The 14,298-nt window shown below is 39.8% G+C and overlaps 1 protein-coding gene across 1 annotated transcript in view; it reads left to right on the top strand.

Annotated features, from left to right (window-relative positions):
* CTNNAL1 (catenin alpha like 1) overlaps window positions 1–14,298 on the top strand; it is a 50,815-nt gene that overhangs the window by 18,262 nt on the left and 18,255 nt on the right. Inside the window, exons 4-9 of the mRNA XM_032478144.1 lie at window positions 1,411–1,530; window positions 4,007–4,096; window positions 5,142–5,312; window positions 7,301–7,501; window positions 9,616–9,702; window positions 12,776–12,934. Of these exons, the coding sequence (XP_032334035.1) occupies window positions 1,411–1,530; window positions 4,007–4,096; window positions 5,142–5,312; window positions 7,301–7,501; window positions 9,616–9,702; window positions 12,776–12,934 (828 nt within the window). The remainder of the gene's footprint in view (window positions 1–1,410; window positions 1,531–4,006; window positions 4,097–5,141; window positions 5,313–7,300; window positions 7,502–9,615; window positions 9,703–12,775; window positions 12,935–14,298) is intronic.

Here is a 14,298-nt window from a genome sequence, read left to right as displayed (position 1 = left end):
CTTGTTGAGGCAAAAACTTTTCACATGTACAAATTTGGGAAGTAAAGCTGAGCACCATGACAATGTATGTAGTAGAAACCTAGCTGCTAAAAATACTGAATTCCTCAGTGCCTTTTTTCCCTCAAGTCAGAGTTTAAGCTTAAACTTAAGAAATAGCTCAATCACCTAAAACCACAATTATCCACGCTACAAAATTTCTGTATGCAAAGTTTCTAAATATTACTGAATAATCACAAAATTTAGAGAATAGATTTTAACTCTCCCCATCTAGCTAGACCTTTTCCAGTCTTTCGGATAATGGCCATGCCTCTCCATCCGCCAGGAAGCCAGGGTGTGTGCAATCACTTCTTTCCCTGGATAATTCCCTAGGCAAGGAAGAGGGCAGTCAGCCAGGGAAGGGATCCTTCTACTGGCTTGAGAACAAAAACTACTTGGCTGGTATTGAGTGAATTGGAAAGTATAAGTTTAAAGAGAAAAAGAAATCGGAGAGATGGATCAGGCAGTGCTAGAGGAATAGGAAAAAGCCTTCCTGTCTTTGGAAGACGGAGGTTCTGCTCACTGGTGGCAATCTGCCTTATCTGCGTGAGTCTCCTGGACTTCCTGAGCTGCCAGGGCAGATTAACACCGCCAAGTGTCCATCATATCCTCGTTAAAAATACGTAAACACAGGATATCTGTGTTTTCTTTACCTATCTTGGTCTGACTAAAACTAATCCAGTACTGTTATTTTAGAGAAAAGTATTTGAAAATATGTTTCACATTTATTTACTTTGGTTCTAATGTCAAGAAAACACATACCATTGTTGGCTCTGTTACAGACATGCTCTCTATCCACCCCAGGGTGTCCAAAGCTTCTTGGCAATTAACTTATTTGACACAGGCGGTTTCTGATTGATCCAAACTGTTTTCCTGCTCCTTAGATCCCAAGTCTCCCTTTCCAGTCCTCACTCTGCGGGTGACCTTCCTTGCATTTTCCTGAGAAGGACAGGGTTGCCCCGATTCTGGTTCACTGAGCCTTAAAGCTTCTGTGTATCGTCTTTTAGCCTCATCCCCTTCCTAGTTCTTCGAAGATTTGATTATCTTAGCCCTGCCCATTCCCAGCTTCTCCAGACTTTGTTACATAAGTGATCCCTTCTCTTGTATATTTAATCATTTCTTTTACTTTTTTTCCTCTTAATTTTCAAGTAAGCCAAGTCTCCCCATTCTAAAAAGAAATCATTCTCTAAATGGTTCTAACCTTTGAATCTGCGTCTGCTTCTCTGAGCTCCTCCTTTTCAGTCTTCTCCTCAGGCTCTTCCTCAGCTTTCCTCTAGAATTTAGAATTTCTCTTTTTTTCCTTTCTCAGCTCAGGCTCAATGTCTCAGTCTCCTTTACATCTACACCTGGTAATAAAATATTCTCTGTTTGCAGGTTCTTGCAACTATGGAAAGACTAGAGAAAGTGAACAGCTTTCAAGAGTTTGTCCAAATATTCAGTCAGTTTGGAAATGAAATGGTAGAGTTTGCACATCTAACTGGAGACAGACAAAATGTATGTATTTCCACATTTTAAAATCTTGAGATACATGTATATTTTCCAGTTTGGATGGAGGTGTGATCTTCATGATCATTTGGGTTGGTTTCTTTGCTTATTAAATCTATACCCTTGGTTTTGAAAGCCTTTAATAAACAAGCCAGGATAAAGTCAGTAGATCTGTATGTCTTTTTTTGCACACAGATAACATTTAAATATATTCCCACCTCACACACTGGGAAAGGTCATACTTGCCTTCAAGGCCCAGCTCAAGTACTTCCTCTTTTATGGAACTTTCCATTTGACTCTTCTACAAGGGCTCAGGCAAATAAATGAATCATCATACATATTCTGACAGTATTTTGTTATACAGCTCTGTTATTAGTCTTTCTGTAATTTGTTACTGTGTATTGTTCTGTTATTATATCTTTCTGTAATTGTATTCTAGGTACTAACCCAAGCATTGGGCTATTTGCATTGTCTGTATGTTAAGCTACTTAATATTTATGATCTCATTTAATTTTCAAAACGTCCCTATAAAGTAGGTGTTTTTATTACTGTCTTGAAACATGAGGAAACTGAATTTCACAGGATAATAAACTTTTCCAAGGTCACTCTTCTAGCAGATTGAACTCAGTTACATCTGATTCTAAAGCCTGTAGTTTTCCTACTACACCATAATATTAGCTCTTTGTAGGTCTGTTCGCCAACTCAGACTATAAGTTCTGAAGTTTAGGGAGGTGGAAGACTGTACCGAAACCAGGACTGACTTCTCCTTGTCAGGATATTTGTGCAGAGTCCATCTTATCAAGTTAAATATATAAATGACCTCTTCTTGAGACGCTTTGATGTCGAATTGTAGGCCATAGTCTTGGGCGTGAACTTCCTTGGTTGTAACTGGAGATGGAAGATGGGTATTGCCTTGGAAAGTGACAGGCTGGATTACGTGCTTCACTTAGTGCTTCTTGGACCATCTGGGTTTTAGAAGGCCTCTGTTCTGTCCTGTGCACCAGCCCTCTATCAGACTGAGATGCCATCTTTTCTGATAACTTGCTGACACCACACAATATATGGTGGCGTGTGTGCCTTACAAGTGTTATGTATGGCGTGCCCACTTGGTGCATTGTCAGCTTAGACCTACAGGGTTGTTTTTGTTTGTTTGTTTGTTTTGCCAGAAGTCCTGTCTAGTGTGTTAAAGATGAGGAATGGGTGGAAATTTTAGGAGTGACCTCAACCTTTATTTTTGACAGGTACTCCTGATGGATGGTAGTCACACGTAGGACAGAGTCCTTTAGAATGTGACATTATGACCTGAATTAGCTTTTGGGTTGTATGCAGTTTCTCATGTACTGGATGTAACTTTGTTTCTTACTTTCCTATTAAAGAAAGCTGTATTGGGATGCAAGTGGATGAGAGTGATATTATTGTTGGGGTAACTTTGAATCTACTCTAATTTATTAAAACAAATAAAAAAAAATTTCAAACTTAGATCTTTGTTATTTGTAAGAAAGGCCTTTTCACCCAACTCACAAATAAGAAAAAACTAACAACACAGGTGAAAATTTTATGTGATCCAAATTTCAGTGTCCATGAGTAAAGTCTTGAACAGGACCACGTTAATTTGTTGATATTTTATCTAGGGTAGCTTTCATATTAGAGTGGCAGAATTAAGTAGTTGTTTCAGAGACCAAATGACCCAGAAAGCCTCAAAACTTTATTATCTGGCCTTTTATTGAAAAGTTTGGTTGACCTCTGATTTAGATGGTTACAGCCAAATCATTATGAGAGTATTTGGTTGCAGATTTGATCAGCAATACGTGGGGACCTTTTGTGATCACACACATTCATATCAAGGGCTCTATGAAGAGAAACCCAAAGGGAAACAAAAAACCAAAACACAGTGCCTACTTCAGAATTTGTATTCTAGTTGGGGAATAGTATATACCCAAGAAATTCCTAAGAACATTTTAGAGCGGCATATTGGCTGAGTTTAGGGCAAACAAAACTCATATGGAGATGAATAAGCATTTGGATGGGATTAATGAGACATGGTCCCTGAAAGAGCTGCCATCGAAGTGTCTATTTTGAAGGAGATAATAGCCCATAAATGCTCAATAAATAAGTCACTTTTAATTTAGTAAAGCACAAGATGGTTGTTTCTGGTTAGGAGTGAGCTGTGTTCACGTGGACACAAGAATGTCAGGTGTGCAGGCCACCAGGATGTGAGCCACATGGCAGCCTCCTCCTGGGCCTTGGCTCCTGGCTCTGCCACCCTGCATAAGGGCAGCTGTTTCTTTCCACTCTGTGGTGTTGATGTATTTACATTAAAGTGGTGATATTGTATGAAACTTTATTTATTTTTACCTTGTCACTTTTTTTAAACAGTGTTTACCTAATTCTTCAGTAGTATTATTATTATTGAGTAAATGATTTCTCAAGAAACTGGATTGTTTACATGACCCTAGGCTGCTTAGTAATTTTATTTCATTTTTAGGATTTGAAAGATGAAAAGAAAAAGGCAAGAATGGCAGCAGCTAGGGCAGTTCTTGAAAAGTGCACCATGATGCTTCTCACAGCTTCAAAGGTAAGAAAATTCCTGTTTTACTGTGTTGTAAATTAATTTGAAAATCTGATCAAATGCATTTAGTGTATATATTTTACGTTTTAAAAAGATCAAAGTAACAATTTGGAAAATAGGCTGTGATAGTCAAATCTCAGTTATTCTTTAATGAGGATGTTAACTTCCTTCCCCAGTTCCAAACATCAGGTAACCTATGAATCAGCTTTGATTGAGCAACTAAGCAGGAGCTGGCTTATTAGTGCTGTGAATTGAGGCCTGTCATGCTTGCCCACTGCCTGCAGGGTTTTGCTAGTCTTACTAGGGAGCCAGCACACGTGCTCTAGAAAAAGCTCGGCAAGTTACAATCTGTTAAGTAACAACAGAGTATTAAGTCAGCCCTTAGTTTGTTTATTCCGTAAATTCATACCTCTAATTCCTTATTCTACTTTTAACAAAATTGTCAATCAAGAGCTTATAATTCCAAACGGCAGTCGACCAGCAAATCGGTACAATTCAAGTTGAACTGGTAAACATCTAATTAGCAGTTTGTTTAGAATTACCTTTTCTGCTTAAAATATTAACTCTCTGTTAGGATCAGTGAAGCCAGAGAAACAGAATTCACTGGAGCCTGCTTGGAAGGCTCTGTTCATAGCCGGGCCCTGGGATAGTTTTTCCTTCACATCATTTTTTGAAAGACAAAGATGCACCCACACTTATGTAACATCTGTTCACTTCTCCTCATTCTTTTTTAGCCCTTGCATGTATAAGGCAACATTTTGAAAGTTTGAATCATGATGAAGATACAGGGTTCCCCCCCACAAACTTTTAAGTAAACAAACTGAAGTATAAAGATACAGTTTTACGCTCTGCCTTTTTCACTTAACCTTACTATATTGCCTTTTACTCATCCTGCTTCCACTTGTAGTGAGGAGCAGCAGCTGGGTGAGCCAGGGACACAGGAATTTTTGGTAAAGAACCATTTTTTATTAGCATGACATGCTCTCAATAAGATTTTGTGTATTATGATATGGACCATATCTTAACATAAAATTTTTCAATTGTTTCAAAGACGTGTCTCAGGCATCCCAACTGTGAATCAGCCCATAAAAACAAAGAAGGAGTGTTTGACCGAATGAAAGTGGCATTGGATAAGGTAATTGAAATTGTGACCGAATGCAAACCAAATGGAGAGACTGACATTTCATCTATCAGTATTTTCACTGGAATTAAAGAATTCAAGGTAAGAACAGAGAGAATATATTTTGATTTTTTTTTCTTTAACTTCCCTTTTAGGTAGATATTACTGTACCCATGTTTTTGAGGAAGAAAGCTAATGTGTGGTAGAACCTTTCTTTAGAACCAGGGCTCTCTGGTCCCAAAGTCCATGGCCTTTCAGTTTACAGCACTTGGTCTGTGTTTATGCCATGGGCCCTACCCCACATCTCCTCCTGAGGGTAAGGAAACTACAGGGACCAGTGATTCTTTCAGAGTTCTTATCCCTGAAAGGAATCTTAGAGATTATTCTTCTAATCTTCTCTTTTTGTCAAGGCTGAGAGGAGAGATGTCTTGTCAAAGGTCAAAGGATAATCACGGAAACAAGCAGGGGTAGAGCCAGGACTTTGGCCTCTTGAGGGTGCATTTCTGGTTCTGGCCTGGGCCAGTGCTGTACTGAGGCCACTTCCACGAGCGGGCATCCTGCAGGGCTGACCAATCATGAATAGACTGGGTCTCACTGTCAGAGGTTATCTTCTCGGCATCTGTAGAGGGAAACGAGATACTTTTATGTATTCCGCACTTCAAATTTATGAACAAATCTTGTGAAACCATACAAATGAATGGCCTTCAAAAAAGAACACTCTACTAAGCTGCTATTTAAAAACATATATATGTTCTTATTAAAGGGAAAGTAAAAAAAACTTAACATAAATGGTATGTGGTTATCATGGCTTGGTTTTTATGTTGTCATTCTGTTTAAATTCACAAATTCTCAGGTTCTCATTGTCAATTTCATACCTCACTTTGATCCACGTTCTTTCCTAGCTTCAAAAAATCCTGTCTCCTAGGACTGGAGATAACTTGGGCCAAGAGGAGAAGGGGAAGCTGTTACTTCCCTGTGGCTTCTTGACTTTCCCAAATCTTGGTATTTTCATGGATCATGTTAAAATGTGTCATATGTAAGGATTAATTTGAAATAATATTCGTGGAAGGACTCTAAAGTGTGAAACAAATGTAAGCTATTCTCATCAGCTCAAGAGTTGTGCCCACGATCATGACCACGATCGTCATCACTTACTGCCTCTTGGCCCAAGTTGTTTCTGTAACACATTTTAAGGTCTAGAGATTAGATAAGGTTGAAGTGATAGCATATCTTAGAAAGCTGACAGAGAAAAGATTGTGCAAGTGAATATGTGTTCACCACACATTCAGGGAACTCTAAGCCCAGGATGGCTGAACTGAAAGGAGGTTGGGGAACTCAGAGAGGTGAGACAGACTGTTAGAACAAAATGTAAAGATAAGACCCTGGAAGATTTTTTTGCTTTGCGGTACAAATTTGGGCTTGATTTTATAGGTGGTGAGGAGCCAGTTAGTAGGAGGGGGAAATATCCAAAGGTGTACATTTTAGAAAGAATATACAGGCCCCCTGGTAGAGAATGTTTTGGTCATGAAGGTACTGTTGGAGACATAATACGAAATGTTGGGGAGATGAGTTAGGTGAGTGGAAAAGTTTTGTTGAATTAATAAAGGAAAAATGGTTGCCTTTCCCAGTCCCTTCTGTACCCTACACCCCCCCGCACCCTTCCCCCACCTACACCCTCCGCACCCTTCCCCCTAGGCTCAACACGTGTTCATATTTGGCTGTAACATCTGCCAGGACTTTGCCTTGGCATTTTCTCAGATACAAATCCTTTACCTGGAGGCTGGTTCTTTTTTCCTACGGGTTGCTACGTGATAAGGCGAATGCTCTTTCTGTCGTAGTATTCACTAATCGTATAGGAATTTTTTATTAACAACTATAGGAAAGAAGCTCTGTGTGGCTGTTGGTGGCTCTTGAGCAATGTGTCCTTCTGGACTAGTGGACAATCAAGTCATCACTGGAGGCTGTATTTCTGCTGAGCTTTCAGACAGGGAAGGAAATTGCTAGCGCCTTGCTGGGCCCTGGGAGAAACCACAGCCCATCTGTAGGTGGGAATGTTGACTCATGTGGATGTATATCCTTTTTGTTTTCAGATGAATATTGAAACTCTTCGGGAGAATCTTTATTTGCAGTCAAAAGAGACTCTCTCTGCAACACTGGAAGCCCTACTGGAGCGCACAGAGGACTTCACTGATTGTGCCTACACCAGCCACGAGCACAGGGAACGCATCTTGGAGCTGTCAACTCAGGCGAGGATGGAACTGCAGCAGTTAATTTCTGTGTGGCTTCAAGCTGTAAGAACTTTCTTTCATCAAAGTAAATCCTAAGTAATAGCTTTTCCCTGAGCTCTGCGAGTTGTGGGAGGCACCATCATCACCGAGAGTATGAATGTGGTCCAGAGTGGGACCAGGATGTCTCATCCCTTTTCTGCTTCCTACTTGGCCAGAGTACGCTTCCTATCCAGCACTCACAGTGCTAGACATTCTAGGCCTGGCGGTCCTCATCCTGACTGGTCTGGATTCTGTGCCACCATCCCCGTCACTAGTTCACCCTGTTGTCCCCACTCTTGCACCAAACTCACTTCTGTAAAATTCCTCCCCAAAATGCTTCTTCAGAGTGAAGAGCAGAAAAGCAGACCCCTACCTAGAGGTTCTTGGGACCTGTATCTTACTGTTGGAGCCATTCAGATGTGCACAGTTCTTAACTCTGAGGACCGCTGATTTATAGACACAACAATTTAGAAAACTTTTTGAGGTCTAGATACAATGAAACCAAGGGTAGATCCAGCTGACAGGTAAAAGATTTTTCACCCTTGCAGATTCCTGTCTCAGATTGGTGGGCAGCCACTTAAAGAGCCTTAAACAGGCTGCTGGTGCGCTTCAGACGTGGGAGGTTATTTGGGCAAGAGTGGCAAAGATGGACAGAAGTGGGACAGACAGTGTAGGAAGTGTGCGCTCTTTCTTCTAGAGAGGGTGGGTTACAGATTTGAAAGGTAGAGGTTTGAGACACGTCTCAGACACCATTTGTTTATTTCTTAGATCTATTGTATGTCAAAAAAGTATTTAACATGGTTTACAACATACAGCATGGTTGGAACAAATCTGGAAATGACGGGTGAAAGCTTGGGCAGTAAGGGTGGGGAAGGGTGAATGTGCCTGAGAGGGCCCAGCAGTCTGCTCCCTTGTGAAGACATTGATTTATGAATGAAGAATAGTATAGGTTTCGTTCATATTTTTTTTGGCATCACAACATTGCAAATACTCATATTAACAGGGAATCGTGACCTAGAGCAAAGTGGTGTCAGGGATCAAAGCAGTATTTTGTGTGTAGTCTGAATTATCTATGTGGGATCTAATCTGAAGTGTAGATCGCTTCAGAGTTAAATTTTAAGCCCAACATGCAGTATAAAGAGTTTCTGTGAGGAGATGCTGTCTGTGTTGGGAATCTAGTTCTGTTAAGACTTAATTTGCTATTAGCACCTTACACATATTTCACAAGCACTTAGATCTCTGATTCTGCATGTCAGATGTCAAAAGTTCATTCACTTTCTTCAGTTGTTGTTACTAAGTGCCTTTTCTATGCCAGGCACTGGAAATCTAAAGATGAATAAGATAAAATCTTTGCCTGCGAGAATTTTGCAATGTAGAAAAAAAGGTGTGAGACAGATATAAAAAAAATCTGTAAGTTGTCCTAAAAAAAGGTTCAGATCATATGTTGAGAGGACTTGAAGGCGGGTAAATTCGTGTTTAGCCAGAGGAATCAAGAAGCTTCATGAAGAGACTGACATTGGACTTTGATTTATTCAAAAACAGAATACCTGCTACTTTCCAATTGCTGTGCCACGTACTGTGCATTCAGTGGTGAGCAGAGTAAATGTTATCCCAGCCTTCACAGAGCTTACCAAGGCCTCGTGGGGAAGACACACTTCACACAAGGAAAATCAGAAAGTACATATGTAGTTGCAAACTAGGGTGGTTACTTAGAGAAAAGATCAGAGTGGGTAAGAAGAGGGTCTCAGTTACATTGTGTGATCTAAGGCCTTTCTGAGAAAGACATTTATATGAGGACTTGAAGATGAGTAGGGTTTTAATTTTTAACAAAGTTAAGAGTAAAGAGATAAACATTCTAGGCAGATGATAAAACAGATTAGTTTTAGATATAAATTTATTAAAGAAAATTAGATTTTAAAAATTCCCTTGTTAAAGTTTAGAGTAGAAAAATATAACTAAATAATTAAAATTCTCTTTTCCACTCTAACGATAAACAAGTGAATTTTTAAAATCCACTTTTCCTGTAGTTCATACAGTGATATTGAAAACTTAGTATTACTTATAGTTCGAGTAAAATTGGAATTACCAGATGAAAAAGATGAGGTAACTCTTTCATATATGCTTTTAAAACTTTTCAGCAAAACAAGAAAACAAAAAGTGTCTCTGAAGAACTAGAACTCACTATATTGAAAATCAGTCACAGCCTCAACGAACTTAAGAAAGAAGTAAGTATAGTTTGAAATCTAGCCTCTTTTAATTCTTTGCAAATTGTCATGTTGTATGGTATGTATAAAATGCATTAGAATGACTATGTTCCTGTGCCCAGAAAATGGTTTTAAAAGTTTTCCTTTGACCTAGTTATTTTGAAGTCACTGTTTTATTAGTGGCATCATTCTCAAAGCATGTACACAAATATTTATAATAGACCCAAGCTGGAAACAGTCTAAATTTCTATCACCAGGGGAATAAATGGATTTTGGTTTATAACTGTACCAAATACTATTCAGCAATAGAAAGGAACACTGTGGGTACAGGTAATAACATGGATGAATTGTTCAAACGTTACACTTAAGTGAAAGAAGTCAGACACAGAAGTGTGTGTGTATGTGGGTGATTCTGTTTACAAGGAATTCTTAAAAAGGCCAAACCAATTTATTGTGATGGAAACCAGATCAGTGACTGCCTGTTGGGGGATGTTTACTGTAAAGGGGCATGAGAGAACTTTTGGGGGTAAATAGTAAATATTGATTATGTTGGTAGTGACTTGGGTAGAAATGCTTGTCAAAATTCATCAAACTGTACCCTTGGTACACTTTGTTGTATATACAGTGTATCTTAACAAAGCTGGTTTTTTAAAATATTCCTTTGGTTGAGACAATTTTCCTGTTTTTTAGATGAAAACTTTATCATCCAGTGACCTCTTTGGTCACTCTCTGGTAACTGAAAGTCACTTTAAGTCAGGGGTTTGCAAACTACAACCAGGCTGTCTGTTTTTGTAGGTCAAGCTTTTGGGGACACAGCCCTGCCCATCTGAGTTGGGTAGTTGCAACTGTGTGGCCTGAGAAGCCTAAAATATTTACTCTTTGGCCCTCTACAGAAAAAGTTGGCCAATTCCTGCTTTAGATCATAAAACACAATCTCAGTTCAAAAATGAGGTGTTCAGTCCAATATATTAATCAGTATTTTGATTCATTCAATTGTAGGACTTCTCCCCTCTTCCCCACTCCTCTCGCCCCACCTAGGGTTTTGGGGGAAGGTGTGACCTCTTGTCCCTTTTTCAGGCCCTTCATCCCCTGTTGTCTAGCTTCTGTTTCAGGTCTTTGCCAGGTTGTGGCACAGGGAGAGAGGGCAGTGGGGAAGGAGAAAGTTCTTAGCGACTGGTGCCCTCGTAAGATGCGCTGGGCTCAGAAGATGTTTAAAGCTGACTCTCTCTTTCATGAATACCTGAGTGTGTTCTTCAGAGCCTCTCCTGGTGCCTCCCTGCGCCAGCTCCTTGCTGCAACCCCTGTGCCATATTGCTCCCTCTACTTTGGGGTGTGCTGGAGGTGGGACTCCACAGTGAGCACCGTCAGTGCTCCAGACAGATCCTCCTCACAAAAACCTTTCTTCCACCTTATCTCTGATTTCTTCCTTCTCTTATATTTTTTAAGAGAGTCAAAGGGCTTGAGAGAATGAAATTGGTTTAGGGGCATTTCTCTTGTAAATCATACACATGGTGATGTTTCATTGATCTCTGTTGAAACTGTCATTTTAACATCCTTAAACATAGAAGGATATGGTTTTCTATGGTTTATAAAAAGCCTACCCATTTTTTTCAGCCTCTTCAATTTTAATTAAACTATTGTTAAGACTGACTATCAGTAGAGCATAAAATCTTTTGGTGTGGCTTTCCATAATTCTATTTTCCTTACCTCTGAAATGGGTGTAACAACATCAACCTAGAAGACTCTTTGTAAGGACTACGGGAGATAGTATCTATACAGCTGTGTTCAGTAGCTCGCCTAGAGCAGGAACTTGGTGTTTATTCACCCGTCTTCCCCTGGAGTTGTTAGTAAGTTGTCTCCAGAACCGCTTGTAAGATTTACGTGACCTTGGACAAGTCACTTAGTCTCTAGGGACCTGTTTCATAGTCTGTAAAATAAAGGGCTGGCGTTAGGTGTTTTCTAGGGCCCTGATAATTAAACAAAATCTTTTGAATTCCTACGTGCATTTAATTTCCAAAGGAAAAGTGCATTTTAATGTCTTTGTTTCTGACCGTAATTATTCTCACTTGATTTCATGAATTCGGACTACCCTATTGTTAATTTTGTACAAAGTCTTGTAATTTGAATTGACATTGGATTACTTCCAGGAAAAAAAGAATCACTTCATTCAAATAGGCTTAATCAAAATCATATTTTCCTTAAGACAGCAAGAACGATCTCTTTCTGGTGAACTCCAAAATAACCTGGCATAACATTAGAAAACAAAAAGGCAGGGTATGGAGAAGGAAAGATTTTAGAGTTAATAGTACCCAAAGATACCCAGTGAGAGTGAGCCATGCTTAAAATCCATTCCACCTAAAGTTAAATAAAACCTTGAGGTTTTCATTACCCTTTTATCCATCATTTCTCCTGAGACCCAAGCATTAGAGACTTAAGTGCTGGATAGCAGTAGAGATAATTGGTGAGAAATAATATAGGAAACTGGTGAGTCCCTGGAGGGAAGGTGCTGTGTCCAACTTGTCATGTATGTCTGGCCTTTGGTCCAGTACCTGCCATAACGTAGGTATTTGATAAAATTTGTTGAATACATATTTGACTGCATTTCACAGTGATACTTTTTCAATGTCTGTTAAAAAACTTGTTGAAGACGAACTGCCATTTGATTTTCCTCTTAGCACTTTGAATACCATTCTCTTCATACTATTTTATTCCTTACTAACTTTAAGAGTAGTGGAAGCATTTTTTTTAGGTAAGAGAGAAGCTGTGTGGGAAAGAACTGGTTGATAATAGGATGAAAAAAGGACCAGGCTACTCTGCCAGGATGACCAGCTCATCTTCTGCAAACAGCGTTATTGCCAACACCAGGGGACGCATAGATGTCAGGATCCCACCTGGCCTTGGGAGAGTTTGCAAGCTCCCCAGGGCTATGTAATTCCACTATTACCACAGGAAACTTCACTCTTCCCCCTCAGCTGATCGAATGGGACTGCTGAGGTTGCTACTCTGGTTTTTAAAGTGCTCATGAAGTTTTTGATCACAAAACCTTATTGTTTGTTGTCTTTCTTTCATTACCCTTCATCCCCCACATCTGCAGCTTCATAGTACAGCAGCCCAGCTGGCAGCAGATCTGTTAAAATGCCATGCGGATCATGTGATTCTAAAAGCATTAAAACTTACTGGAGTAGAAGGAAATTTAGAAGGTTTGGCTGAATATGCCTGCAAACTCTCTGAACAGAAAGAGCGGCTTGTTGAGGTGAGTAATAGGTTGCTTGTTAGAGAAATTGTAGTTTAATGAAAGCTGTACTATCATCAGGGACTATTAACACAAAATATAATTTTTGCATTTTCTCTCTCTTCTTTGGAATTTTAAAGATATAATGTTACCTCTTCTGTTCTTACAACAATCTAGCCTAAAACAAAACAACAAAAAAAAAATGCTAGAGCCCACAAAAGACCTTTTTTTTTTGATGGATGATTAGATCCACTTTTATTACACTGTTTTCTGCATTACTATGGACTCATTTAAACAGTTTTGTTAAAATAAGTCAAAAAGTAGCAGCACATGTAATATTAGGAGAACTGGTATAACTTTGAGGGACAGTTTTTGGAGTAGAGCACAGCCCAGCAGTGCAACCACTCAGTGATCAGAAATTGGGTAGTATTGGCCATCACTGATTTCTGCTCATAAAATGCACTTCTTAAACTTAGAGAGATTAGATCTTGAAGTAGAGCAATGGAAGTATATCGTATGACCTTGTTTAATTTGAATCATGTGGGTCTCTGCAGGAAAGAGATGGCACCCTCAAATTAGGTTAATTTAAAATGGATTTAATAAAGGAACGATTTGCAGTTGCACGGACAGGGCGTGGGGGAAACCATGAAAGTGCAGGAATTGGGGAATTAGTGAGAGCAGAGCTGGTATGACCCCTCCACCGAAGTTAACAGGGGGAGTGAGTGGTTTCTGGAAACTGGAAGGGCGTAGAAGTCTTTCAGAGAGCTACCTCGAGAGACCCGTGATTTTAGGACGAGAGACCCAGACGGTCCAAGGCGACCCTGCAGGGAAGGAGCATGAGAATGAAGGCCCTTCCTCGCCTCATCCCTGCTGGTCTGTGGCCGGGGCCTCCCATTGGCCGAGCACAGCTGTAGACCACATGTGTCAGTCTCCCAGGGCGAAGGCAGGTTTGAGAAGGAAGAAGAGTGGATATAGAGGGACAAAGAGAAAACGTTCATCACAGTCTTCCTTCTCTGAACCTCTCCTGTTCTGCCTATACCTCTGTGATGTGTTACAGACGCTTGACCTGGCACTTTTGTTGTAATTCCAGTTACTGATTGATATTCTAAGCCTTCTGTCTGTTGAGAATGTCAGACATTTGTTGGTGAAAAATGTATGCTTAACCCATGTATGTATAAGGCATATATATGTGTATATATTCCCCTTGCGTATGTGAGGCATGTCCTCATCAGCTTGTATATAAACGCAGATATGAACCGCCTAGCTGTTCTCATTATCTAACGTACCCTGCTCCCCGAAGGAGACTAGTGGTTAGGACGAAACTTTAGACGAACTAGACTAGTTTCCTCTTCTTTACTTGTTTACATCTGAAAACTGCTAGGGAG

The sequence above is a fragment of the Camelus ferus genome, chromosome 4 (assembly GCF_009834535.1).
Source record: "Camelus ferus isolate YT-003-E chromosome 4, BCGSAC_Cfer_1.0, whole genome shotgun sequence".
NCBI lineage: Eukaryota > Metazoa > Chordata > Mammalia > Artiodactyla > Camelidae > Camelus > Camelus ferus.
The sequence above is the reverse complement of the archived record's forward strand: the minus strand, read 5'-3'. Positions and strand labels throughout refer to the sequence as shown.